Source organism: Pongo pygmaeus, chromosome 6, assembly GCF_028885625.2.
Source record: "Pongo pygmaeus isolate AG05252 chromosome 6, NHGRI_mPonPyg2-v2.0_pri, whole genome shotgun sequence".
NCBI lineage: Eukaryota > Metazoa > Chordata > Mammalia > Primates > Hominidae > Pongo > Pongo pygmaeus.
In genome coordinates, this window is record NC_072379.2 from 139,407,529 (window position 1) to 139,435,520 (window position 27,992).

A 27,992-nucleotide genomic window follows, 5' to 3' on the forward strand; every position below is an offset into this window, starting at 1 on the left:
GCTCACATTCCATGTCCCTCATGGGTTAACTGAGTTAAGTGTACCAGCATGGTGACCCAGGCTGGTAGAACAGCCACTTCTCAAAATTTACTAATTGCCTGGAAAGAGGATCACGTGTGGGATCTTAAACTTTCATCTGGAAACGACACTTCTCACATTTCAGCCTAGGAAAGTCAGCTGGGCCTTGCAGGTGAAGCACGAACCCAAAAAGCAGGGTTGGAAATCTGTTGCCAGTACTATGACTACCATTTCAATATCTACCTTTATCAATATCAAGCCTTTTTCTCCTCCTTTATCAGTATCAACTTTATCAACTACCTTTATCAGTATCAAGCCTCTTCCCTCCCCCAAATCACTGGCACGACGTGAAATCACTTATTGTGTATGGTGGCAGGGAAGAGACTGAAATTGTAGTTTTGTGCAAATGAGAAAGTGAGACGTTGCACCCATCAATGTTTACACCTCAGCTTCTTTTGCAACAGGCAATTAAGACTTGGGGAAAGAGAACTCACTCTCAATGCAGCCAGTGAGGGTAGCAATCCGCATTACAGATTACTCGGACTAGTACAGAAGCTTCCACTGCCTTTTCCAAGATACCAAAGAGTTGCTCTAAACATACACTTCTTTCTCTCCATCCCAGAAGTGACCAACTGCCACTCCCTGGACCTTGCTATACCCCTCTCTCCCTGTCACAGATTCAGATATGCAAACAGGGTGCTTCTTCCTACTTTCCAGAAGTGCTCAAGGCTCTCTCCACCTCCTAGCTCCAGCACTCCCAACCCATTCTCAGGCTCTTCCCCATCCCTCTGCAGGTCCCCAGCATAGCCTGATTAGTACAGCTGAGGGTGGACTTAACTCCCCCCGGGAGGGAGCTGCTGGGCTACAAGCTTACAGAAACAGACTACTCAGTATCTCCAGCTGTTACCATGACTGCAGTAAGCACACTCAGAAATGATTCCTAGATGTTTAAACATTTTCCGATAGCATAATTTTTTTTTTTTTTTTTGGAGATGGAGTCTTGCTCTTTCGCCCAGGCTAGAGTGCAGTGGCGAGATCTTGGCTCCCACCATTCTCCTGCCTCAGCCTCCCAAGTAGCTGGGACTACAGGCGCCCGCCACCACGCCCGGCTAATCTTTCGTATTTTTAGTAGAGACGGGGTTTCACCGTGTTAGCCAAGATGGTCTCGATCTCCTGACCTCGTGATCCGCCCACCTCGGCTTCCCAAAGTGCTGGGATTACAGGCGTGAGCCACCGTGCCCGGCCCCAATAGCACAAATTCTTTATTTTTTTTCACTCTATTGCCCAGGCTGGAGTGCAATGGCGTGATCTCAGCTCACTGCAACTTCCGCCTCCCAGGTTCAAGTGATTTTCCTGCCTCTGTAATCCCTAAGTGCTGGGATGACAGGCGTGAGCCACCGCACCCAGCCATAAATTCTTAATATAAATACTAAAATCGAGGAGCAGTTATTTTTACAAGTAAGTGTGGAAAAAAGGTCACCTGAAGGTCTTCCATGGGAGTGGCAGAACGGTTCTTACTCACTAAAAATTCACAAAATAATTATGCAGAACAATAAGCTTTCAAATTACAATCATGTCATGACCTTCCCCCGTTATCTAAGGGCATGAAGCAAGTTCAACCACAAGTGCGTGGCAGCAGAAAACTGCTAGTGCCTTTTGCTCATCAGGCGGCCCAGCGTTAGTCTTGAACATTTTCAAGTATAGAATTGTTTGATGACCCCGGCTAGTTAAGGTTTCCCTTTCTCTCTCACACACATTTCTCAAAGTACCCATCCTCACGAATATCTGACAAGGCACCGATCGAAGAGTCAGTGAAAGAAAAACATCATTATTCTTTGACATCGGCACATTTCAAAACAGCTCATTACACAAAACAGCCAACTTTTTTTTTTAATTGTTTTATTTGGGAAAAGTGCTTCTTACAAAAGGGCAGCTGCAAAATACAGAGACCTCTGCAACAATTATTTGTTTTTTCTTAAAGTGAAAGAATGGGTGGGATCCAAGGAATCAAAGCAGTAGATGGACAAACCAGGAGCATCCCCGAGTTATTTTCAGGAAACAGAGCAACAAAACACAAAGGTAAAATTTCCAATCAAGGAATTCTTCCAACAACTTAACTTTAGCTAGTCTCAGGGATTCCCAAGCCCTCCCCTTTGGTGGAAAAGTATGACTTATCACTGCAAACCCATTACTCCACTACAATAAACACCTTAGAACAGAGTTTTGAATCACATCTGTCTACCTGAAAGCTCAGGGGTGGAATGAGGCAAATACCCACAAAAACAAACACAAAAACCCGACAACAAAATGCCTCAAATGAGGACAAAGGTTTCTCAGAAAGTGCCTGTACTGGAAAGGCTAGATCGTAAAACATTAAATACAACTGTGTATCCAAGACCCAGTTTGTGTTAATATATGGGATAACCAAGTAGTTTTAACCTCTATGGCCAACCCCATTTCTCTATTTATATAGACAGAGCTAGCACTGCTATATTGACAACTACCAATATACTGCTTTGCCCTTTAAGATCTATCTGCCACACAAGGCTTAAACCACTAAACCAGGTTTTTCTAAGGCTAAGAATACTGCATCTATGCAGGGATGAGAAGCTTATCACACACCCACACTCACACACACCATGTCAGCCCTTGGGAGTCAACTTCCAACTCTGCATTGATGTTATGCCTCTGTATATTTTATATGTATTCTTTCTCAATTTTCCTATCATGCGAAACAGTAAAAATCTCAACACATTCACGCCTGATTCTGGTTACCCAGTAGTATTACTTGTGTGCAATTAAACAAGAGACCAAAACCACAGAACAAGTGCACGTGGTAGGGATTACAGGGTAGGGAACAGATATAAAATCACAGATGTGCAGATTTCACCAGAAACCTCAAGGATCCACATCCCATGTCTGAGGCAGAGGGCTATTGGCCAGCTTAGGTCCCTTCACCCATCACTCCTATTCTTGGACCCCAAAGCAGGGCCACTGCTTTTACTTTTGAACCTGGGGTCCTCAAAATGAGTGTGTGAAAAGTCCATAAACGCAATCTGGTTGAAAACAGATGACGCAACACACCTACACTAACTGTCTGACAGTTAAATTCGTGTTACAAAAAACTAACTTTAAGATTTATTTTTGTAACTTTTTTCAACAGGGAAAACAACACACTCCTCAGGGAAAGGTGAGGGGTTGAGAAGACAGGCCCTGGGTAAAAATTCTTAAGACAGCACCTGGAGTTGAGAGGCCTGCCTAGGAGAGAACACAGGCACTGCCACACCACCACAGGGGACAGCTGCTGTCTGGGGTCAGCAGACCAGTTCACACACCACGCAAGGTTGCTATAGATCCAAGTCATAAAAATCTTCCAGCTCATCATGAAACAAGTCCCACTCATCTTCAGAGTCTGTTAGTTCGTCGTCCCCACCTGCAGCCAAAAGCATAAGCAACATCTCGCCCAGCTCAAAGGTGACAACCTCTTCTTCATCGTTGTCAAAGGGGTTGCTGTTCTCTCTTTCCTCAATGAGTTCCCAGAAGTGGTTCCTTCGTTGGGCCTGTAAAAAACAAGGCCATGATAGGGATGGCACTGTCGAGCAGTATCTTCTATCCTGTTGTTTATAAGGCAAAACGTCCAGCACACCAGAGGGCATGACGAACCAGACTTCTTAGTTAGGGTTTCCATTTACCACTTCCTCCCCTCTGGTTACTTGATGGAAATCGTTTAGGCTAGAGCTTTAACACACATTTTTTTTTCCTTTCCTATCCCTCCCAGTTTTCTGAGGTTTGTTTCCTCCTTTAATACTCTACACTTTCGCTCCCAGACCTGAGCGTTAACCTTCTCCTTCCCCTACCCCAATATGTGCAGGACTCAACTGATACCTTGGCATTTCCCCTCCTTTAAAAAAACAGTGAGAGTTACCCGGTATCTGCTTGATGTTCCCACTTTCTGTCTCTGTGGCTCCTCTCTACGGCCATCAGGGTACGCATGCTTGTAAAAACAGTTCCCTCCAAATGGGCAGCTCCCACGTCCTTCATCAAAATACCTGCACGCCTTGTTGCTGGAAAGGAAAATATCGCAACCCTTATTCACAGTGGATTTCAGGTCTGTATTTGACTATCATCCGGGGTTTCGTTAAACAGGTAGGGATAGAACCAGTATGTCAGCTTACAGCCCTCCCCAAGATGTGTTCTTATAAACATGTGTGTGCCAATGCAAGAAATACCAACCAGAAACCGGTAACTCTGTTCAAGTCTATGCTGGTTAATAGCTCTAGTACAAGCAGATGCCAGAGAGAGCAAATCTTCTAGAAAGCCAACACACGAGAACATAGGACAGCTATGACATGGATTCAGAATAAGGTAGAACCCCACTCGTGGGGCCGTACTTGTCAACAGTAGAGACCTCTTTATAACACAGTCCCTTGGCGCAGACCCCAAGGACTGTGTTATAGCAAGATATATACTGGGTGTTATCAGGGTGACAAAATAAACTGTCCTGGGAAGTCAAAGAAGGGTAGGAAGGAGGTAGGAGTGTATAATGCAGCACCATTCTTTTCAAAGTCAACCCAAGCTTTGTTGGGCTCTTCGCTTGAGAAAAGGCTGCAGTGCTCATACCTCATTGCCTCCTTGTATTTCAGAATGAGTTTCTGCTTCTCTTCTTTCTCCTCCACCCAGTACTCACTTGGAATGACAAAGTTAGATGTGATCCGGCATTCTGGGCAGGACCTGGGAAACAATGAACAGGCTGCAATGCAAATTCCCCTTTTACAGGCCCACTCTTCAAGGACACACTCTGGTGTGTCGCCTCCAGACTTAAAGACTTAACTGAAAGGCACATGGGCATTTCCTGAAAGGGTTTCACATACTGTCGCACAACTGACCATTTCTTTCAAGCAAGACAACCTCCTTTATAAATCCAACTCAAGGGCTAGCCAGTTCTTTTTTTTTGTTGTTTTTGAAAAATATAACTTAGGTAAAAAACAAAAGCAAAAAAAGACATTTCACACAGACTCCTTTTTCTTTCGTTTAAATAAATTTATTTCTTGTAGCTTTGCTCTGTTTAGATTATGTGGTTTTTGTTCAGTTATGAGAACAATCTTTAAAGGATGGTGGATTATTGGCTAGCTTAATGAATGGAATAGGAAAGTGGAAATGTAAAACGTCAGGAAACATACATTCAGAGCTAGATCAGTTTGTTCACTGAGCCTAAACTGGCTAATAATCCATTAAACACAATCTCCTCAGAAAAAGCACGAAGATTCTAACTGATACACAGGGTTTCCTCATTCAAATAAAAGTAGATAGACCAACTAACCTAGAAGCTAGCTGAAATACAAAGAAGAAATCCCCATTAGAATATCCCAGTTTCAAGATAAAATGCATGCATTTAAATGCGGTCCATCTGGTTGAAAGTTGGCACAAGTTACTAAATTCTTCCCCAAAAGAGAAAGCACAAATGAAGACTGGGGAGGAGTCTCACTTTATGATCTTGCTCTCAAATTGCTTAGCACTCCTCCACTTGCGAATGCACTTGAGACAGTAGGTGTGGTTGCAGTTGGAGAGGATCCCGAAGCGGCGCTCACTGGGGTTGGCTTTCTCATAGACCACCTCCATGCAGATCCCACACACCATGTCCTTGCTGCGCTGCACGGCAAATGAGAGCTCCATGTCCTTCTCATGGGCCTCAATGCACGACTAGAGAAGGTGGAGAGAGAACAAGTGGAATCGAGTCATTGAATCCTGAAAAACTTGAGCAACAGTTAATGATTCACAGTCAAAGAATCAAATAGTCAACTGAAAAAACAATGCTCCCAAGCTGACACGAAAATTAGCTTTGCTGACAAGTAAACACAGGTGCGGTGTTTTTTGTTTGTTTGTTTGTTTGTTTTGTGGTGGTACTTAACAATACTAGAAAATCAAACTATGAGGACTCAACTTCGGGAACTGAAAAATTACCCAATTTTCTCTGCCCCAAACCTGGAGCTCAACTACATTAAAGACAGTTTTCCATACTGTTTGTTATTTCTGGTTTCTACATGAGGTTAAGACCCTAGTTAAAACCTGTCAGAAAATAAGGGTGACAGGCACGTAACTCTCTTATGCCTTTAAAGAAAAACATCTTCATCGAGATTTTTCAACTACGCAGCTTGACAGATTGATGCACACTTAAGTTAGGTTAGATTAGCCCACTTTGGGGCTATTATAAATAATGGTGCCAAGAACATTCATGTACCAATTTTTGTGTGGACATCATATTTTAACTTATAAAAAACATGATTATAGGAAACATAAAAATGCAGAAAACTCCCAGCACTTTGGAAGGCCAAGGCTGGGTGGATCACATGAGGCCTGGAGTTCGAGACCAGCCTGGTCAACATGGCGAAACCCCATCTCTACTAAAAATACAAAAATGAGCCAGGCGTGGTGGTGCATGCCTGTAGTCCCAGCTATTCGGTAGGCTGAGGCAGAATGGCTTGAACCAGGGAGGCAGAGGCTGCAATGAGCCGAGACTGCGCTGCTACACTCCAGCCTGGGTGACAAAGCAAGACTCTGCCTCAAAAAAAAAAATAAAAATAAAAAAAATAACACTGCAGAAAAGCAATGTCATCCATAATCTCACATCATCACTAAACATGTCTTTTCCTAAACCTTTAAAAGAAAAAACATATATTCAGAGGTAGGTTCTACTATCTCAATATATAGATATAACGTATAGAGATTTATCCTGCCTAAAATCACAAAAGTACGCTGAAGATAGGGATCAAATTATGTCTGCCTTATAACATGCCTCACCCCCTACAATCACATTTAAAAAGATGGAAATTTAAAAGAGATGGAAATGATTAGAAGCAAACTTTGCTCCAATAAAGTTAAAGTTTATAATACAATGTCTTCTGGAACCTACCCTGGCTCCCATACATTGCTGCTGGAAATGTAAAATCCTGCAGCCACTGTGGAAAAGTATGGCAGTTCATCAAAACGTAAAGCATAGAGCTCCTATGTAACCCAGCAATTCCACTCCTAGGTAACTGAAAACATATCTTCACAGAAAAACCTATATATACAAATGTTCCTAGCAGCCTTATTCATAATAGCCAAAAACTGAAAATGATCTAAGTGTCCATCAACTCATGAATGGAAAAACAAATGTGGTCTAGCCAACAAAGACAGTAATTCAGCCATCAAAACTAAGAACTGCTACACACAACCACACAGAGAACCTTGAAAGCACTATGTTAAGTGAAAGAAGCCAGTCACAAAGGACCACATTACAGGATTCCATTTACATGAAATGTCCACAATAGGCCAATTCAGAGACAAAGCAGATTCGTTATTGCCAGGAGCTGGAGGAAGGGTGGAATAAAGAGTGACTGCTAATGGGTGTATGATGATCAAAGTATCCTAAAATTAGTAAAATGGTAATGGTTGCACATCTCTGTAAATATACTAAAAACCAATGAAATGTGCATTTTCAAAAGATTAAATATATTCAATGTGAATCTTAGAAACATTATTTTTAAAAGAAGAAAAAAAATGTTAGAAGTCCATAGTCTGAGGTTCTGGAAGTATGACTTCTTTTTTTCTTTTGCCTCAACCTCCTGGGCTCCAGCGATCCTCTTGCCTCAGCCTAACAAGTAGCTGGGACTACAGACACATGCCTCCATGCCCAGTTAATTTTGTTCACTGGAAATATGACTTCTTCATAAAGCATCCAAGAAGCCCAAGAAGGGAAAACTTCCCTACTCACTGATAACCATTCAATTCATCAAATGTTTCTCTGAAATAAACCCACAATGCTGTGAAAGGGCAAATAGTGATTCTCACATCTAATAAAACACACATCTCCCTAAAGACTTACTTTGATATGCTGTGATCTCTGGGCAGCATCCATCGGATGCAGGACCTGCAGCCCACACATGTCACAAGAATCCCCGTGGAGATACACACAGTTCTCCCCGTATCGGCACTCTCCCACTGCAGCATAGGGGCACAGCTGCTTCTTTGTCTCCACGGCGGTTTGCTCTTTCTCTGATTCTTCCTTGGTCACTGAGCCCTGCGGGGGTGCTTCAGTGCAGGAAGGCGCAGCTGAAAATGTGTAAGAGGGTGGTAAAGGTCCAAATGGATAAGGCATGAACTATAAGAGAACTGAGAATCTAACTGCAAAAAATGAAAATAAAACTGCAATGAAATACCAAAACAGTCTACTGAACTAATTTCTTCACTTGAAAGAAAGGAATTTTTTTACCGCTGGTATTTCCAAGATTAGACTTGTAAAAAAAAACAAAAAAACAAAAAAAACAAAAACATTGCTTCTTTATCTATGCCTTGGGTAACTGAAATTTAATTTCAAAAAGTACTCATTAAAGACAGGATTCAGTTTTTCAAAACATTCTGAATTCATTTCACTGGGATTCAAAGTTTCCTTCACTCTATCTGTAAATCTTAGGTAATCCAAATTAAAGTACTGTACTAAGATTAAACTAAAAAAGGAATAGAAGCAGAAAGGGGAAAGTTGTCAAAACTAAGCAAATGGATGAACTGCTATCCAGCCCTCTAACTCTTATTTTCTTCTTCAGAATACTTACTACGGCCACAGTAGGGTTGCCCAGGAACAAACTCAATAGCATTCACCCAGTCCTCTGAACCTGCTCCTACAGTTGCAAAGTTTGAATTTCTTGACTCAGCTTCGCCTGTATTCATTTCAACAAGTGGTCCAACTATCGATGACAGACTTGAGGAAGCAGCAAGGGATGACTTTGTAGTTAGCTCTGTAACACTTGCTTCTTCCTGTTTCAATGGCTTGCTATGTTCATATCTAAGAAAAAATTCAAAAGTAAGCAGTCGGCCAGGCGTGGTGGCTCACGCCTATAATCCCAGCGGTTTGGGAAGCCGAGGTGGGTGGATCATCAGAGAGGTTGGGAGTTCAAGACCAGCCTGGCCAACGTGGTGAAACCCCGTCTCTACTAAAAATGCAAAAATTAGCTGGGCATGGTGGCGCACCTGTAATCCCAACTACTCGGGAGGCTGAGGTAGGAGAATCACTTGAACCTAGGAGACAGAGGTTGTGGTGAGCCGAGATCATGCCACTGTACTCTAGCCTGGGCGACGGAGTGAGACTCCGTCTCAAAAAACAAACAAAAACAAAAACAAAAAAAGTAAGTACTCACTGCCTAACTTCATATATACCTTTTTCTTTTTTTTTTTTTTTTGAGATGGAGTCTTGCTCTGTCGTCCAGGCTGGAGTGCAATGGCGTGATCTCAGCTCACTGCAAACTCTGCCTCCTGGGTTCATGTGATTCTCCTGCCTCAGCCTCCCAAGTAGCTGGGACTACAGGGGCCAGCCACCAAGGCTGGCTAATTTTTGTATCTTTAGTGGAGATGCCGTTTGGCCAGGCTGATCTCGAACTCCTGACCTCAGATGAGCCACCCATCTCGGCCTCCCAATGTGCTGGGGTTACAGGTGTGAGCCACCATGTCTGGCCATATATTCCTAATACATTCCTTGGATTCTCTTTGAGCATCAACGTGCCTATATTTGTGAGTGCAGAGAGAAGCCTATGATTCTGCATGTTTAGTTATACCATGTGTGACTGCTGGTCCAGAGACCATACTTTCGAGTAGCAAGGTAATAGACTGGGGGTCACCAAAGTTTAAAGCATCAAATACACGAATATTTTAGGCTTTGTAGGTCATACAATCAACATCACAACTACAACTATTCAACTCTGAAACTGCAGTGCAAAAGCAGGTGTAGGTACTATTTAAATGAATGCGTAACTGTGCCAATCACACTTGATTTATGACAACAGCCTTTGGCCAGATTTGGCCTGTAGGCCCATACCCCTGGCTATATACCACTTATTACTTCAAATTCCACTCTAATTAGGAGTTTCAGATAGTTGACAGTCTATAGTTCCCATGGTAACTCTGCCAGAAACCCTGCAGGCAAAACTGACTGATTTCAAAGCAAGGCTGACACAAAGTCAACAAGCAGACATGTGGAACGTTTTACCAACACATCAAATAAAATGCTGTCACTATTAAAAGGTAGAGACAATATTTATACAATACACAATATGTACATTCTTTTTCTAAATCCATCCATTCACTATTTCCCCTTCCAAATTATCCCCCTATGCATTCTCTCCTTTTCATCTGTAAACATTAACCACCACTATCTCCAAATACATGGGGAAAACACATCTATTTCCTTCAAGAACCATCTTTCTGGCCTGGTGTGGTGGCTCACACCTGTCATCCCAACACTTTGGAAGTCCAAGGAGGCCAGATCACTTAAGGCCAGGAGTGTAAGACCAGCCTGGCGAAACCTGGTCTCTACTAAAAATAAAAAATTATCCGGGCATGGTGGTGCACACCTGTAATACCAGCTACTCAGGAGAGGCTGAGGCATGACAATTGTTTAAACATGGGAGGTGGAGGTTGCAGTGAGCCAAGATCAGGCCACTGCATTCCAGCCTGGGCAACAGAGTGAGACTCTGTCTCAAAAAACAAAAAAAAAAGCAAAGCAAAGCAAGCAGCATCTTTCTGCCTGAGAAAATTCTCACAGTTCTTGCTGGGCGTGGTGGCTGAGGCCTGTAATCCCAGCACTTTGGGAGGCCGAGGCTGGTGGATCACCTGAGGTCGGGAGTTCGAGACCAGCCTGACCAACATGGAGAAACCCCATCTCTACAAAAAATACAAAATTAGCCAGGCATGGTGGCGCATGCTTGTAATCCCAGCTACTCCGGGAGGCTGAGGCAGGAGAATCACTTGAATCCGGGAGGCGGAGGTTGCAGCGAGCCAAGATGGTGCCATTGCACTCCAGCCTGGGCAACAAGAGCAAAACTCCGTCTCCAAAGAAAAGAAAAGAAAATTATCACAATTCTTTTAGCATTTTACACTAAGAAACTGACTGATTTTCAGAGACTCACTCTATCTCCTAGGCTGGAGTGCAGTAGTGTGACCTCAGCTCACTGCAGCCTCGACCTCCTGGGCTCAAGCAATCCCTCAAGCCTCCTGAGTAGCTGGGATGACAGGTGTATGCCACAATGCTTGGCTAACTTTATTTTTTTGTAGAGACAAGGTTTCCCTATGTTGTCCAGGCTGGTCTCCAACTCCTGGGCTCAAGTAAGCCTCCTGCCTTAGCCTCCCAAAGTGATAGGCATGAGCCACCGTGCCTGGCACACTGAGTTTTATTCAGACGCTATGTATTAATTATGTATGTAGTAAATTTAACCATGTTATATAATTTATAGTTTGTTATCAAGTGGTTCTTATAATGAAACATTACTAACCTTGGGTCATCTGTGTTACAGGTGCCTATGTTTACACCCAAAAATAAAGTAAAATCTAACTAAAGGCTCTACTCCAGCTTATGGCAAACATTTTACTGAGCTGGTCTTTAATCATTGTATTATTACCTCAAACATTCATATTCTAGCACTCTGGGAGGCTGGGGTGGGTGGATTGCCTGAGCTCAGGGGTTAGAGACAAGCCTGGGCAACATGGCAAAACTCCATCTCTACTAAAAATTAAAAAATTGGGCAGGGCGCAGTGGCTCACACCTGTAATCCCAGCACTTTGGGAGGTCGAGGCGGGTGAATCACGAGGTCAGGAGATCGAGACCATCCTGGCTAACACGGTGAAACCCCGTCTCTACTAAAAAATACAAAAAAATTAGCCGGGTGTGGTGGTGTGCGCCTGTAATCCCACCTACTTGGGAGGCTGAGGCACAAGAATCACTTGAACCCGGGAGGCGGATGTTGCAGTGAGCCAAGAACGCACCACTGCACTCCACTCTAGGTGACAGAGCTAGACTCCATCTCAGAACCAATAAAGGCTATGCGCTGTGGCTCATGCCTGTAATCCCAGCACTCTGGGAGGCCAAGGCGGGTGGATCACTTGAGGTCAGGAGTTCAAAACCAGCCTGGCCAACATGGTGAAACCGCATCTCCAAAGAAATTCATATTCCTCCTCTTAAGCCTTAGGTAAACTACCTCACCTTGCAGCAAAAGTAAGCTGAGTAGCCTGCTATCATCTACAAAAACCCAATGCATTGTTCTGTAGAGTGGAATCCTATAAGCTGAAGGATAAGGGGAAGAAACTATCATGAATATGCTCTTTCACTTTCACTCATGAACTGTGGGGAAGTATTCTATCATTTTAGAGATGACCTCACTGTCCTACTAAGTGATGGTTCTAGGTCTAATGGGACTCTAAAGCTGCTCTATACAGTACAGCCAACCACTGCCCACATCTAGCTCTCCAGACTTAAATAAAATTTTAAAGTCAGTTCTTCAGTCCTTCCTCTAGCTATATATGCAAGTGTTCAAAAGCTACATGGAGCTAGAAGCTACTGTTAGAAAGCAACATAAAGAACATTTCCAGTACTGCACGAAGTTCTATTGGATGGCAGTATTCTGAAATGTTAGAGCAGCAAGTATCCTTAGAAATCCAGCCTAAAGCTTTACTTTTCATTTTATCTTTGTTTTGTTTTTTGAGACAGTCTCACCCTGTCACCTGGCTAGAGTGCAGTGGTGCGATCTCAGCTCACCGGCTTCAAGTGATTCTCCTGCCTCAGCCTCCCAAGTAGCTGGGATTGCAGGTGCGGCACCACCAAGCCCAGCTGATTTTTGTATTTTTAGTAGAGACGGGGTTTCAGCATGTTGGCCAGGGTAGTCTTTGAACTCCTAACCTCAAGCAATTCACTGGCCTCAGCCTCCCAAAGTGTTGGGATTACAGGCGTGAGCCACCGCGCCCAGGCCCAAAGCCCTACATTTCAGATTAAGTAACTCCCTTGGAGCCAAGCTTCATGGCTCCAGCCTATAATCCCAGCTAGTTGGGAGGCTGAGGTGGGAGGATTACTTGAGCCCAGGAATTTGAGGCTACAGTGAGCCATGATCACACCACTGCACTCCAGCCTGGATGACAGAGCAAGACTATCCTGTCCCTTAAAAAACAAAACAAGCCAGGCACAGTGGCTCACACCTGTAATCCCAGCACTTTGGGAGGCCGAGGCAGGCGATCACCTGAGGTCAGGAGTTCGAGACCAGCCTGATCAACATGGAGAAACCCCGTGTCTACTAAAAATGCAAAAAAACTAGCCGGGCATGGTGGTGCATGCCTGTAATCTCAGCTACTCGGGAGGCTGAGGCAGGAGAATCGCTTGAACCTGGAAGGCGGAGGTTGCAGTGAGCCAAGATTGCGCCATTGCACTCTGGCCTGGGCAACAAGAGTGAAACTCAGTCTCAAAAAAACAAACAAACAAACAAACAAAAACTCCCTGGTTTAAAAGATAATTTTAAAAAAAATTAGTTATTTTTACACGCTTTATATCTTTTGTTTTCTTTGAGACAGGGTCTCACTGTCTCCCAGACTGGAGTGCAGTGGCACAATCACAATTCACTGCACCCTTAACCTCCCTGGGCTCAGGTGATCTTCCCACCTCAGCCTCCCCAGTAGCTGGGACTACAGGTACACACCACCACACCCAGCTAATTTTTATTTTGTAGGTACGTGGTTTTGCCATGTTGCCTAAGTTAGTCTCCCGGGCTCAAGCGATCTGCCCCGCCCAGCCTAGTACAAATGTCTAAGGAAGTTTAATCAATTTTTCTGTCTCTGTAAGAGAAGACAACCCTTTCCCTGGTTGGTTTACAACTCCCACCCCATTGCTTCTGTGGCCTTTAGTATTTTAAAGTATCGGATTCTTCAGTTGGTCCAAAAGTCAAAACTCCAAACAAGAAGTCAACCAAGCCAGGCCAGGCACGATAGTTCACACCTGTAACCCCCAGCACTTAGGGAGGCCAAGGCAGGCGGATTACTTGAGGGCAGGAGTTCGAGACCAGCCTGGCCAACATAGTGAAACCCCGTCTCTACTAAAAATGCAAAATTTAGCCAGACGTGGTGGCACATGCCTGCAATCCCACCTACTCGGGAGGCTGAGGTGGGAGGTGGAGGTTGTGACATTGCACCACTGCACTCTAGTCTGGGCGACAGAGCACGACTCCGTCTAAAAAAAAAGAAAGAAGTCAACCAAGCCAATATTGCCCCTTTCTCCAGAGGGTGTCCAGAAACAAAGACTAATGGCATTTTGAGAAAATACTAGATATCTATTACATATCTATTAGCTATCTATTAGAACTATTATCTATTAGATATCTATTAGAACTAGAGTTCTAATGGCATTTTGGGAAAATACTAGATATCTGCAATATGCAAAACAGTCCCGAGCAACAAAGAACTGGCCTCACTAAACAACAGCACCACCATTACGAAACATTGATGCAAAAAATCCTCTCAACTGTTGGGGCTGTGATGCTATCCTTCATTATCAATGATCTACTCCCTCTGTGAAGAGGGATCCCAACACTAAGAGTAAGAGGTAGGTGGCCGGGCGTGGTGGCTCATGCCTGTAATCCCAGCCCTTTGGGAGGCCGAGGTGGGAGGATCATGAGGTCAGAAGATCGAGACCATCCTGGCCAACACGGTGAAACCCCGTCTTTACTAAAATACAAAAAAATTAGCTGGGCGTGGTGGTGCGCGCCTGTCATCCCAGCTACTCAGGAGGCTGAGGCACCGGAATCGCTTGAACCCAGGAGGTGGACGTTGCAGTGAGCCGAGATCATGCCACTGCACTCCAGCCTGGTGACAGAGCGAGACTCCACCTCAAAAAAAAAAAAAAAAAAAGAGTAAGAAGTAGGTTGAAGTTCCTAGATTAAAAACAAGCAGTCATAGAGCAAGCCTCTCTTTAAGATTCCTTCTTTAGCTAGTCCACAATCAACCTTTTAATAATCACCTATATCAGCCTGTACTCAACAATTATCACCAAACTTTCAAGTAGACTACTATAGTTTCTCTACTTCCTTTCACTTTATGCTAAGAGATCTAAACCCAGATCAATTCTGGCTCATCCTCTAAAGAGTTCTAGAAAAGAGGCAGCTACATCCTTATTAAAAAGAAAATTAAGAGGCCAGGCCCAGTAGGCTCACACCTATAGGATCACACCCAGTAGGATCCTAGCATATTGGGAGGCAAAGGTGGGAGCATCAGTTGAGGCTGGGAGTTTGAGACCAACCTGGGTGAGACAGGGAGACCCTGTCTCTACAAACAAAATAAAAACTTAGCCAGAGGTGGTGGTTGCAGAGAGGCGTGTTCGCACCACTGCACTCTAACCTGGGCAAGACCAGATCTCAAAACAAAGAAAGAAACAAACAAAAAACCAATTAAGGTTACTTTCAACTTTTTTTTTTTTTTTTTTTTTTTTTGAGACAGAGTTTCGCTCTTGCTGCCCAGGCTGGACTGCAATGGCACGATCTTGGCTCACTGCAACATCCACCTCCCGGGTTCAAGTGATTCTCCTGCCTCAGCTTCCGGAGTAGCTGGGATTACAGGCATGCGCCACCATGCTTGGGTAATTTTGTATTTCTGGTAGAGACGGGGTTTTCCACAAGTCAGGCTGGTCTCAAACTTCCGACCTCAGGTGATCCTCCTGTCTCAGCCTCCCAAAGTGCTGGGATTACAGGCATGAGCCACCATGCCCAGCCGTCCCCTCCCCCACTTTCTTTTAAGACGAAGTCTCACTCTTTGCCCAGGCTGGAGTGCAGTGGCACGATCAAGGTTCACTGCAAACTCCACCTTCCTGGGTTCAAGTGATTCTCCCACCTCAGCCTCCCAAGTAGCTGGGATTACTGACACGTGCCACCATGCCCAGCTAATTTTTGTATTTTCAGTAGAGACGGGGTTTAACCATGTTGGCCAGGCTGGTCTTGAAATCCTGACCTCAAGTGATCTGCCCGCCTCTGCCTCCCAAAGTGCGGAGATGACAGGTGTGAGCCACCATGCCCAGTCCCTTTCAACTTTGAGCCATTTGCATCTGCCTCAACGTCAGAGGCTCATCAAAATAGGGAACCTACCTAACTTCCTCTAGTCTCAAACTATTTGGGGCGGGCAGAGTTGCCTGAAAAATAAGCTAGTTAATACGCAGAGCCCAGGCAGGGGGCCGTGGCTCACGCCTGTAATCCCAGCACTCTGGGACGCTGAGGCGGGCGGATCACCTGAGGCCAGGAGTTCAAGACCAGCCTGACCAACATGGAGAAAACCCGCCTCTACTAAAAATACAAAATTAGCCTGGCGTGGTGGCACATGCCTATAATCCCAGCTACTTGGGAGGCTGAGGCAGGAGAATCGCTTGAACCCGGGAGGTGGAGGTTGCGGTGAGCTGAGATCATGCCATTGCACTCCAGCCTGGGCAACAAGAGCGAAACTGTCTCAACAAAAAAAAAAAAAAAAAAAAAAAAGCAGAGGCTTAGCACAGATTTCTTCAATTTAATCTTCATTTTTTTCATTCACTCCATCTACACGATCCATTCAGATGAGCACTTCTTCTGAAATAAGGACCAACTGCTAATTATCTATAGCTTTCTGATTCTATCTCACAGTCTATTCTCATCCCTCTGCTTGGGAGATTGGATTCTTCACTCTCATCAATATTCAACTCCTCCTGCCCCAGTCACAGTTGGCAGTAACTCTCAAAAGACTAGAACCCAGTTCAAGGAACACAGCTCCCTTACAATTAGCCTCAATACCTGCAGAGACTATACCACTACAAAGATTTGTCCATTCATCACTGTAGCATGAAGTTCTCACGACTTTTTCTGCCTTTTATATTAGGACTGCAAAAGACATGCCTGGCGGAGAGGCCAGGTGCGGTGGCTCACGCCTGTTAATCCCAGCACTTTGGGAGGCTGAGGCGGGTGGATCACCTGAGGTCAGGAGTTTGAGACCAGCCTGGCCAACATGGTGAAACCCCATCTCTACTAAAAATGCAAAAATTAGCTGGGCGTGGTGGCACATGCCTGTAATCCTAACTACTTGGGAGGTTGAGGCAGGACAATTGCTTGAACCAGGGAGCTGGAGGTTGCAGTGAGTTGAGATCATGCCACAGCACTCCAGCCTGGCGACAGACTGAGACTCTGTCTCACCAAAAAAAAAAAAAAGACACGTCTGGTGGAGAGTTTGAGAATAATGTCATTGTGTCATTTTCCCCCTTTTTCAGCAATACTGCAATGACAAATTAGCAGAGAGCAAAATGAATAACAACATAGTTTCCATGAGATCAACTTCTGAACTTCTACACAGTCATTTGAAAAAGATCTTCTCTTTCCCCCCATCCTTACTGGACTCTCTAATAAACAGATGTGGGATGACTTAACATTAATATCCCACCCCATCAATAATGTCAGGTTCTGAACTCTATTTGAACCCAGTAGCTCACACTACATTTTCTGATAATGACATTAAAATTGACTATGAGGCCAGGCACAGTGGCTGATGCCCTTTGGGAGGCCGAGGTGGGCAGATCATGAGCTCAGAAGATCGAGACCACCCTGGCTAACACAGTGAAACCCCATCTATACTAAAAATACAAAAAATTAGCAGGGCGAGGTGGCGGGCGCCTGTAGTCCCAGCTACTCAGGAGGCTGGGGCAAGAGAATAGCGTGAACCTGGGAGGCGGAGCTTGCAGTGAGCTGAGATCGCACCACTGCACTCCAGCCTGGGTGACAGTGAGACTCCCTCTCAAAAAAAAAAAAAAAAAAAAATTGACTATGACACTGTCAAAAGTCTTACCGAGGGTAGTGGTTTAAAGTACATCCAAAAGCCCAATCCTCTCCCTTTGTGTGTGGGCTGGACTTAGTAACTTAGTCCAGAATCAGTGGAAATAACAGTACATGACTTCTGACACTAGGTCATAAAAGGCATTGTGGCTTTTCCTTGCCTCCTCTGTTAAATTGTTTGCTCTGGGGAAAGCTAGCTGCCAAGCTGCAAGGACACTAAAGCATCCCTATGAAAAGGCCCATGTGGGCCAGGCGGGGTGGCTCATGCCTGTAATCCCAGCACTTTGGGAGGCAAAGGCAGGTGGACTGCCTGAGCTCAGGAGTTTGAGACCAGCCTGGCCAACATGGTGAAACCCCATCTCTACTAAAAATACAAAAGTTAGTGGGGTGTAGGCCGGGCGCAGTGGCTCATGCCTATAATCCCAGCACTTTGGGAGGCTGGTGTGGGCTGGTCAGGAGATCGAGACCATCCTTTCAACAAGGTGAAACCCCATCTCCACTAAAAATACAAAAATTAGCTGGGCGTGGCGGTGCATGCCTGTAATCCCAGCTACTCAGGAGGCTGAGGCAGGAGAATCGCTTGAACCTGGGAGGCGGAGGCTGCAGTGAGCTGAGGCTGCGCGCCACTCAACTCCAGCCTGGCAATAGAGCTAGGCTCTGTCTCAAAAAAAAAAAAAAAAAAAATTAGCCCGGTGTGGTGGTGCATGCTTGTAATCCTAGCTACTCTGGAGGCCGAGGCAGGAGAATCTCTTGAACGCAGGAGGCAGAGGTTGCAGTGAGCTGAGATCATGCCATTGCACTCCAGCCTGGGTGACGAGCAAAACTCCGTCTCGGGAAAAAAAAAAAAAAAAAAAAAAAGAAAAGGCCACGTGGTCAGAAACTAAAGTCTCCTGCCAACAGTCATGAGAGTAAGACCTCTTAAAAACAATACTGGGCCAGGAACCATGGCTCACGGCTGTAATTCTAGCACTTTGGGAAGCCGAACCACGTGGATCACCTGAGGTCAGGAGTTCGAGACCAGCCTGGCCAATATGGTGAAACTCCGTCTCTACTAAAAATACAAAAATTAGCTAGGCGTGGTGGCGGGCACCTGTAATCCCAGCTATTCCGGAAGACGAGGCAGGAGAATCACTTGAACTCAGGAGGCAGAGGTTGCAGTGAGCTGAAATCGCGCCATTGCACTCCAGCCTGGGCGACAAGAGCAAGACTCTATCTTAAACAAAACAAACAAAAAAACCCAAACAAACAAACAAAAAACAAACCTGGCTGGGCACTGTGGCTCACACCTGTAATCCCAGCACTTTGGGAGGCCGAGATGGGCAGATCACTTGAGGTCAGGAGTTCGAGACTAGCCTGGCCAACATGATGAAACCCTGTCTCTACCAAAAAATATAAAAAATTAGCCAGGCATAGTGGCACGCAGATGTAATCTCATCTACTCAGGAAACTGAGACAGGAGAATTGCTTGAATCTGGGAGGCAGAGGTTGCAGTGAGCTGAGATCTTGCCACTGCACTCCAGCCTGGGTGACAGAGGGACGAGATTCCATCTCACACACACAAAAAAAATCCTGGAGTCCCCATCAAGTCTTCAGATGACTTGCTAAAATTTTGACTGCCATCTCATAAGAGTCTCTGAGCTAGAACCATCCAGCTAAGGCACTCACAGAAGCCGGAACCCCAGAAACTGAGATAATAAATGTTCAGTTTCAACCTACTAAATTTGGGGATGAGCCAGGTTCTGTGGCTCATGCCTGTAATCCCAACACTTTTCGGAGGCCAAGGCAGGAAAATTGCTTGAACCCAGTAATCTGAGACCAGCCTATGCAACATATTAAGACCCCCATCTCTACAAAAAACTAAATAAATGAGGTGGTGCATCCCTGTGGTCCCAGCTACTTGGGAGGCTGAGGTGAGAGGATCATTTCAGCCTGGTAAGTTGAGGCTACAGTGAGAAGTGACCACACCACTGCACTCCAGCCTGGGCAACACAGTAAGACCCTGTCTCAAAAAAATAAATAAATAATAAATTTGAGGGTTACTTGTTTAACATCCATAGATAACACACCTAGTCATTTCTGAACTAGGAAGATAGAAAAGCCCTACCCAATTTTTTTTTAAGGTGGAGTCTCGCTCTGTTGCCCAGGCTGGAGTGCAGTGGCAGGCTCTTGGCTCAGTGCAACCTCCACCTCCCGGGTTCACGCTATTCTCCTGCTTCAGCCTCCGAAGTAGCTGGGATTACAGATGCACACCACCATGCCCAGCTAATTTTTCTGTATTTTGTAGACATGAGGTCTCACTAGGTTACCCAGGCTGGTCTCAAACTTCCAAGCTCAAGCAATCCTCCTACCTCAGCCTCCCAAAGTGCTGGGATTATAGGCATGAGCCACTGCCCAGCCAAGAGTCATTTTCGAAGTATTATTTTTAATCAGTGACATATAAAGCTATCAGAAGTATGTCTTTTACATTTTTCCTCCAACCCACCCCTGAACAAATTTATAAACAAATTCTTACCTGCAGCGGTCTCCATAAATACAGTACCCTCGCTGAAAATACTTGCACACTACACTATACGGACTGTCAGAGAGGTCATGCGAGTAGCGACAGTTGTCTCCTTCCTTACAAACCCCATGCATAAAATACCTGTGAGACAAAGGACCACAAAACTAGATTAAAACCAATCCTTGAAAATATTAAAACCAATTAGTATTCATGACTAATGTATTCAACCAGCAAATACATAAACATACGAAATAAACACAAAGAAAGGGCCGGGCACGGTGGCTCATGCCTGTAATCCCAGTATCTTTGGGAGGTTGAGGTGAGTGGCTCATCTGAGGTCAGGGGTTCGAGACCAGAGGTTCAAGACCAGCCTGGGCAACATGGTGAAACCCCGTGTCTACTAAAAATACAAAAATTGGCTGGTGTGGTGGCACACGTGTTAATCCCAGCTACTCGGGAGGCTGAGGCAGGAGAATTGCTTACACCTGGGAGGCTGAGGTTTCAGTGAGCCGAGATCGCGCCATTGGACTCCAGCCTGGGAGACAGAGCAAGACTCCATTTAAAAAAAAAAAAAAAAAAAGAAGGTGATAAGAAAACAGGAGTAAAGCAAGTGTATTAGTCCGTTTTTGCATTGTAGCTGGGACTACAGGCGCCGCCACCATGCCCAGCTTATTTTTTGTATTTTTAGTAGAGATGGGGCTTCACCATGTTAGCCAGGATGGTCTCCATCTCCTGACCTTGTGATCCACCCACCTCGGCCTCCCAAGGTGCTGAGATTACAAGCGTGAGCCACTGCGCCTGGCCCTTGTTTTTGCATTGTTACAACGAACTATTTTGACACTCCAGCCTCGGTGATGGAGTACGACTACAACTCTGTCTCAAAAAAATATAATAATAATAATAAGCCTTAGATTATGAAAACAGTGTAACTTACATACCAAAAAGAAAAAAAAGGGCCGGGCGTGGTGGCTCACGCCTGTAATCCCAGCACTTTGGGAGGCCCGAGGCGGATGGATCACAAGGTCAGGAGATCAAAACCATCCTGGCTAATATTGTGAAACCCCATCTCTATTAAAAGTACAAAAAATTAGCCTGGCGTGGTGGCAGGCACCTGTAATCCCAACTACTCAGGAGGCTGAGGCAGGGGAATTGCTTGAACCCTGGAGGCAGGGATTGCAGTGAGCCGAGATCGCACCACTGAGCCACTGCACTCCAGCCTGGACGACAGAGAGACTCCATCTCAAAAAAAAAAAAAAAAAGAAGAAAAAGAAAAAAAGAGATAGTCTATGTCAAAGAATTTCTCCTCCAAACAAAAACCAATGAATATAAGTATATGTCTTGTTTTTAAATGATATCACCAAAAAAAAAAAAAAAAAAAATCATCCAGATTCACCTTAATGTCACTACCCAAGTTGAGTTTGCCTTCGGTGAAAACTTGGGCCATATATTATTTCTAAAGTTCCTTCTACTGTGCAGAATCTGTCTCCATGAGACACTGTGCAGTAATAAAGACAAAATTTACTAGAATCCCCCTACTGGTGTGCCTCTTAGAAACCTAATAGTGGCTCCCAACATAGAGAACAAGAAACTGCCAAGTTACCCTGTAAGGGTAACAAGAGAACCAAACAGAACCCTCAGAGTATCTTCTAGGCATCTTAACAACCTCTTTAGGAATTTCTATAAATTATAGAATAGATAAGGCATTTAATCAATTCATCTGCAGTGACATTTCTTACTTTGATATTTAACTCTTAATGAGTATAGTGTTTAACAAACTAGATTATAAATTCCTGATGGGTAAAGACTGGTTTATTTCCCTTTTTATCTCCAACTATCTGTGCACATAATATATACTTGTTAGAAAAAGGTAGAAGGCCGGGTGCGGTGGCTCACACCTGTAATCCCAGCACTTTGGGAGGCCAAGGTGGGTGGATCACCTGAGGTTGGGAGTTCGAGACCAGCCTGACCAACATGGTGAAAGCCGTACCTACTAAAAATACAAAATTAGCCGACTGTGGTGGTACATGCCTGTAATCCCAGCTACTCCAGAGGCTGAGAAAGGAAAATCGCTGGAACCCAGGAGACAGCGATTGCACCGAGTCAAGATTGTATCACTGCACTCTAGCCCAGGCAACAACAGCGAAACTCCCGTCTCAAAAAAAAAGAAAGAAAGAAAGAATAAAAGGCCGCAGGGTGGGCCCGGTGGTTCACACCTACAATCCCAGCACTTTGGGAGGCGGAGGCAGGTGGATCATCTGAGGTCAGGTGTTCAAAACCAGCCTGGCCAACATGGTGAAACCCCCTATCTACTAAAAATAAAAAAATTAGGCCCGGCGCAGTGGCTCACGCCTATAATCCCAGCACTTTGGGAGGCTGAGGCAGGTGGATCACGAGGTTAGGAGATCGAGATCATCCTGGCTAACACGGCGAAACCCTGCCTCTACTAAAAATACAAAAAAAAAAAACAAAACAAAAAATTGGCCAGGCATAGTGGCACACACCTGTAGTCCCAGCTACTCGGGAGGCTGAGGCAGAATTGCTTGAACTCGCAGTGGGTGGGGGGGCCCAGAGGTTGCAGTGAACCAGGATCACGCCACTGAGACGCTGTCTCAAAAAAAAATAAAATAAAAGGCTGTAGAAGACAGCTAGACGTGATGGTTAATCATGGTACCGATAGCAAATTAATTTTTCCTTCCCAGTTGCATAACCTTTTTAATACCATCTAAATATGTATTACTTATTTCCTCTCACAACCACTATGTAAGTTTCCAAGTAATAAACTTCACTATGGACATCACAGCACTCAGATAAAGGATTTCTAGAAGGATTTCCTTCTTTTTTTTTTTTTTTGAGATGAAGTCTCACTCTGTCACCCAGGCTGGAGTGCAGTGGCGCTATCTTGGCTCACTGCAACCTCTGCCTCCTGGGATCAAGCGATTCTCCCACCTCAGCCTCCAGAGTGGCTGGGATTACAGGTGCCCGCCACCATGCCCAGCTAATTTTTGTATTTTTAGTAGAGAAGGGGGTTTCGTCATGTTGGCCAGGCTGGTCTCGAACTCCTGACCTCAAGCGATCCACCTGCCTTGGCTTCCCGAAGTGCTAGAATTATAGGCGTGAGCCACCACACCCAGCTGATTTTTAAGTTACGTTAACCACATTTTTAAAAACTTTTGAGGCCAGGTATGGGAGCTCATGCCTGTAATCCCAGGACTTTGGGAGGTAGGTGGATCACCTGAGGTCAGGAGTTCAAGACCAGCCTGGGCAACATGGTGAAACCCCATCTCTACTAAACATACAAATAATTAGCCAGGTGTGATGGCACGCGCCTGTAATCCCAGCTCCTTGGGAGGCTGAGGCATCAGAATTGCTTGAACCCAAGAGGCAGAGGTTGTAGTGAGCCGAGATCGTGCCATTGCACTCTAGCTTGGGCGACATAGAGAGACTCTGTCTCAAAAAAAAAAAAAAAAAAAAAAAAACAAAAACACACACAACTTTCAAGGCCAAGCATGGTGGCTCACACCTGTAATCCCAGCACTTTAGGAGGCTGAGGCAGGAGAAACACTTGAGCTTAGGAGTTCAAGACCAGCCTAGGCAACATGAATGAAACCCTGTCTCTACCAAAAATGCAAAAAAAAATTAGCCTGGGGTGGTGGCACGTGTCTGTAATTCCAGCTACTGGGGAGGTTCAAGCAGGAGGATTGCTTGAGCCTGGGAGGTGGAGGCTGCAATGAGCCAAGACGCTGCCACTGCATTCCAGCCTAGGGTACACAGCGAGACCCTATCTCAAAATATAAAAATAAATACAAATAAAAATCAAGAAAAGAGTTTTTTGAAAAATCAAAAATTAAGTGCTTGTTTTTTGTGTATTATTTCAACTACCAGAACACTTTCTACCATTATAGAAGCACTCTAATAAAGAGGAGTCTAAATTCAAATTACAACTTCTCTTTAAGTATTAACTGTTCTAACCTCACACACTCAAGGTAACTCAAGGTAGCAGATGCAATGAGCATTTCTGTTTCTTAGTATTCCTCTAATAAAAGATATGAAAAACAGCCTGGTGGTGGCAGCATAACACAATTTCTGAGGAAAGGTATTCTTCGGTTTTACTTAAGTGGTAGAAATAAAACACAATGAAAACCCCAGGAGAAACATTAGAAAAAATGTAACCAGTAAGAAAATACAGGTGATTCCGAGCAATTAAAAACATTCTAATCAAAACTTCTTACTACGTGAAGAAAATAGCTTTAGTCAAATTCCTAGACACAGGAGTGATGTGCTATAGGGAGAAATCAGCACAAACACTAAAACACACCTCTACCTGATTCTTTAGGGGATGTTTACCTAGCAAACATATTGAAAATGTTTATTTATAATACAGTATATACATCTGCACTCTCTTGAACACCTAATATTGTGTCTCCCATTGCTGGCGTGCAATGTTTACTTACTGAATGATTGAATAAGGTAGTTCCAGAAAAATATACATGTGGCCAGGCGTAATCCCACCTACTCAGGAGGCTGAGGCAGGAGAATCGCTTGAACCCGGGAGGCGGAGGTTGCAGTGAGCTGAGATCTCACCACTGCACTCCAGCCTGGGCGACAGAGCGACACTCTAACTCAAAAAAAAAAGGAAGATACACATGTGTTCTGTTACTTTGGTAATTTACAAGTTTTTTTTTTTTTAAATGAAAGCAGAGGAATCTTAACAGTTTCTGTTAAAGTGAGTAATTCTAGGTATATGACTTTATCAACATCACTCAAGCATTTACTGAGTATCTGCTCTATGTCAGGAACTGAGGAAGGAAAGCCCTGCAGATAAAATAGGGCCCTACTCTTCTCAGAGAGCTCAAAGTGTATGATAAAGATCACAGACCGGGTGCGGTGGCTCACGCCTCTAATCCCAGCACTTTGGGAGGCCGAGGCCGAGGCCGGCAGATCACCTGAGGTCGGGGGTTCAAGACCAGCCTGACCAACATGGAGAAAGCCCGTCTCTACTAAAAATACAAAATTAGCCAGGTGGGCATGGTGGTGCATGCCTGTAATCTCAGCTACTAAGGCATCTGTAATGCCAGAGACTGAGGCAAGAGAATCAATTAAACCTGGGATGCGGGGGTTGTGGTGAGTAGAGATCACACCATTGCACTCCAACCTGGGAAACGAGGGAAACTCTGTCTCAAAAAAAAAAAAAAAAAAAAAAAGATGATAGTTAACATTCCTCTATCTAAAGGAGAAAATAGTTTTAAGTAAGAGATCATGTTGGTACCTAGAACGACCGAAAACAATGTCAAACACTAAAACCCCAGACCTATCAAGGAATCTGCACAACAACAAAAAACTGTCTCAAGCAAAAGCTATACAAAAAAAACCCCAAAACTAGTATATCTAAGCTCTTTCTTGTCTTTCTTTTTTTTTTTCTTCTGACAGAGTTTCACTTTCGCCCAGGCTGGAGTGAAGTGGTGTGATATCGGCTCACCGCAACCTCTGCCTCCTGGGTTCAAGCAACTCCCTGCCTCTGCCTCCTGAGTAGCTGAGATTACAGGCGCCTGCCACCACGCCCGGCTAATGTTTTTTGTATTTTTAGTAGAGAGGGAGTTTCGCCATCTTGGCCAGGCTGGTCTTGAGCTCCTGACCTCGTGATCCACCTGCCTTGGCCTCCCAAAGTGCTGGGATTACAGGTGTGAGCCACCGTGCCCGGCCTAATTTTTGTATTCTTAGTAAAGACAGGGTTTCACCATGTTGGCCGGGCTGGTCTCGAACTCCTGACCTCAGGCGATCCGCCAGCCTCAGCCTCCCAAAATGCTGAGATTACAGGCGTGAGCCACCACGCCGGCCTAGCCACCCCGACAGGCCGGTTTCAATTTTTAAAAGATGTAACTAGCACATATAGATCAACTGTAGCATTGTAAAAGGGAAACAGATATTCAAATAATTTGCTCCATGAGTAGAAACTTTAAAATCATTCCTGGCAATATTCCAGTTTTACAATCCACCGATGAATAAGACAAGTGACCTGAAATTGCGTTTATGCTTTCTACATCCCATTATGTAAAATAACTAAGCTTATCCTTCACACCTTAAATGTATCATATCAAAGGCTGAGAGACCTTCGAAGGTCGCCAGGATAAATGTATCACATCAAAGACTGAAAAGGTTTCAAATTTCACCCTTAATACTACAAGTTCTAATTAGGAATCATTTTTACATACTTGCATATAAATTATACCACCCAGGTGAAAACCGGCATTTCAGTTGATTTATTCAACTGATAGAAAAAGAAAAGCTTACAGTCGCTACTGATCACTATTTAAAAACCGGAATATAAAAAACGTACAATTAAATGCCCTCTTCTGCGTAGAGCTAGGTAGTTTTTTACAAACATACACATCCACACAACCGCCATCCCTTAATTTTTCTAATATTTTCGTCTCGTATATCAAACCAAAACCAAACCTCTCTCTCTTCCGGGAGCGAAGAGCCCTTTCACTCCCTTCGGAAGATGCGTAAATTTCAAAAGAGGAACACAGAGCTGGGGGAGGGTAATAATCTGCAGCTCAAAAAAACCGCGGGTGGAGAAGACGACCCCGGCCCCTGAACGCCTGCTTCTAAGACAAAGCTCAGCACCGCCAACCTCGACAAACATACAAAGACGAAATACAAAAGCTTCTTCTCACAGTTGGGCGGAGGATGGGGGGCGGAGGGACGGAGGGACGTGAAAAGACGTTACAAACGGATGGCACGGAGAGAGGAGAGGGCTGGGAGCCAGGCAAGCTCGCTGGGGCCCTCGGCGGGGTGTCTAGGCCCGGAGAGGATCGCCGGGAGACCGGCCTGAAGTGACCATCTTCCCGAGCCCCGGGAGCCGGAGGCAGCGGCGGGGGCATCCTTCCAGCGGCAGGGGAGGAGCCAGCCCACCTCTCCCCGATGTGCTCGCAGCCAGCTCAGGCAGCGCTCAGGGAAGGGTAAGCGGCGGTACAGCCCCGCGGCTCCGCAGCAATCGCGCAGCGCCAGGCCTCCGCGGACAGCGATGAGGGCTCCGCGGCCCAGCGGGGGTTGACGCAGTGACTGGGGGAACGCGGCGGCGGCGGCGGCGGCAGCGGCAGCGGCAGCGGGGGCCGCGAGGGCTGCAGGTCGACAACGCCGGTCCCCGCCCTCCCGCGCCTCTAGCCGCAGGCCGGCCGCCCTCCTCCCTCCCGCGCCGCAGGCTTGGCCCGCGGCCCCCTCCCCGCGCCCGGCGCTCCGCCGCGCAACGTCCTACCTGCAGGTGACCTGTTTAGTCCAGCCGCCGCCGCTGCCGTCGCTGCCGCCGCCCCCTCCGCCCGCCCCCAGGGACGGGGCGGTGACTGTGGGGATCGGGGTGGGGGAGGCTGCTGCCGCCGCCGCCGCTGCCGCTCCTGCTCCTGATGTTGTGGCTGTTGTTCCGGGAGCTGCAGCCTCCGCCATTACTGTTTATCCCACACAGCAAAGGCCCCGGAACTTCCGGGATCACATAGTTCCGGTCCGGCTGCGGAGAGAGGACGGCGAGGCCAGGCAAGGGGAGGGGAAGGACACTGAGGCACCCCCTCGGTCCCCGCCTGCTACGCGTCGCGTATCTGAGCGCTCTCGCCACTTCAACTGCGGGCCCAGAGCGTGCGCGCCCGCGGCCCGCCCACGGCGCCGCTGATTGGTGGAGGGGACGTCTCCTCGGGAAAGGGGCGGGGCTAACGGGGGTCTGTACAGGTGTGTCCTGGGCTCGAAACCCCGGCGACGAAAGTTCACAGTTAGCGGCTTTCTTCCTAGCAGAAGCTGATATAGTGGAGCTGGGGCTGGGGACTAGGGACTTGCAGTCGGAAGACCTGGGTTTGAATCTGCACTTTCCC

General features: G+C 45.6%; 1 protein-coding gene across 4 annotated transcripts; it reads right to left on the reverse strand.

Moving 5' to 3' along the window:
- Positions 1-1,982: 1,982 nt before the first annotated feature.
- On the reverse strand, positions 1,983-27,780 carry MKRN1 (makorin ring finger protein 1). 4 transcript variants are annotated; one of them, XM_063667889.1, is made up of 9 exons: positions 26,811-27,298; positions 24,588-24,751; positions 20,149-20,277; positions 8,610-8,839; positions 7,883-8,109; positions 5,504-5,718; positions 4,639-4,749; positions 3,944-4,082; positions 1,983-3,578 (listed from the first exon to the last, which is right to left on the reverse strand). In XM_063667889.1, exons 2-9 carry the CDS (start codon positions 24,623-24,625, stop codon positions 3,366-3,368), a joined length of 1,302 nt encoding a protein of 433 aa, XP_063523959.1. In that variant the 5' UTR covers positions 24,626-24,751; positions 26,811-27,298; the 3' UTR covers positions 1,983-3,365. The 4 variants fall into 4 exon arrangements, with proteins under 4 accessions (XP_063523959.1, XP_063523957.1, XP_054351286.1 ...); XM_063667887.1 differs by having other exon boundaries at positions 26,590-26,817; XM_054495311.2 differs by lacking the exons at positions 24,588-24,751; positions 26,811-27,298 and adding an exon at positions 27,392-27,780.
- Between the last annotated feature and the right edge of the window lie 212 nt (positions 27,781-27,992).

Bases quoted from the DNA above. Each gene is read 5' to 3' on its own strand.
- MKRN1 (XM_054495311.2), bottom strand. From the start codon at position 27,576: ATGGCGGAGGCTGCAGCTCCCGGAACAACAGCCACAACATCAGGAGCA. The intron at 20,278-27,391 runs GTAGGACGTTGC...TTTGTCTCACAG, and splicing joins ACTAAACAGGTCACCTGCAG to GTATTTTATGCATGGGGTTT. The intron at 8,110-8,609 runs GTAAGTATTCTG...ACACATTTTCAG, and splicing joins GCAACCCTACTGTGGCCGTA to CTGCGCCTTCCTGCACTGAA.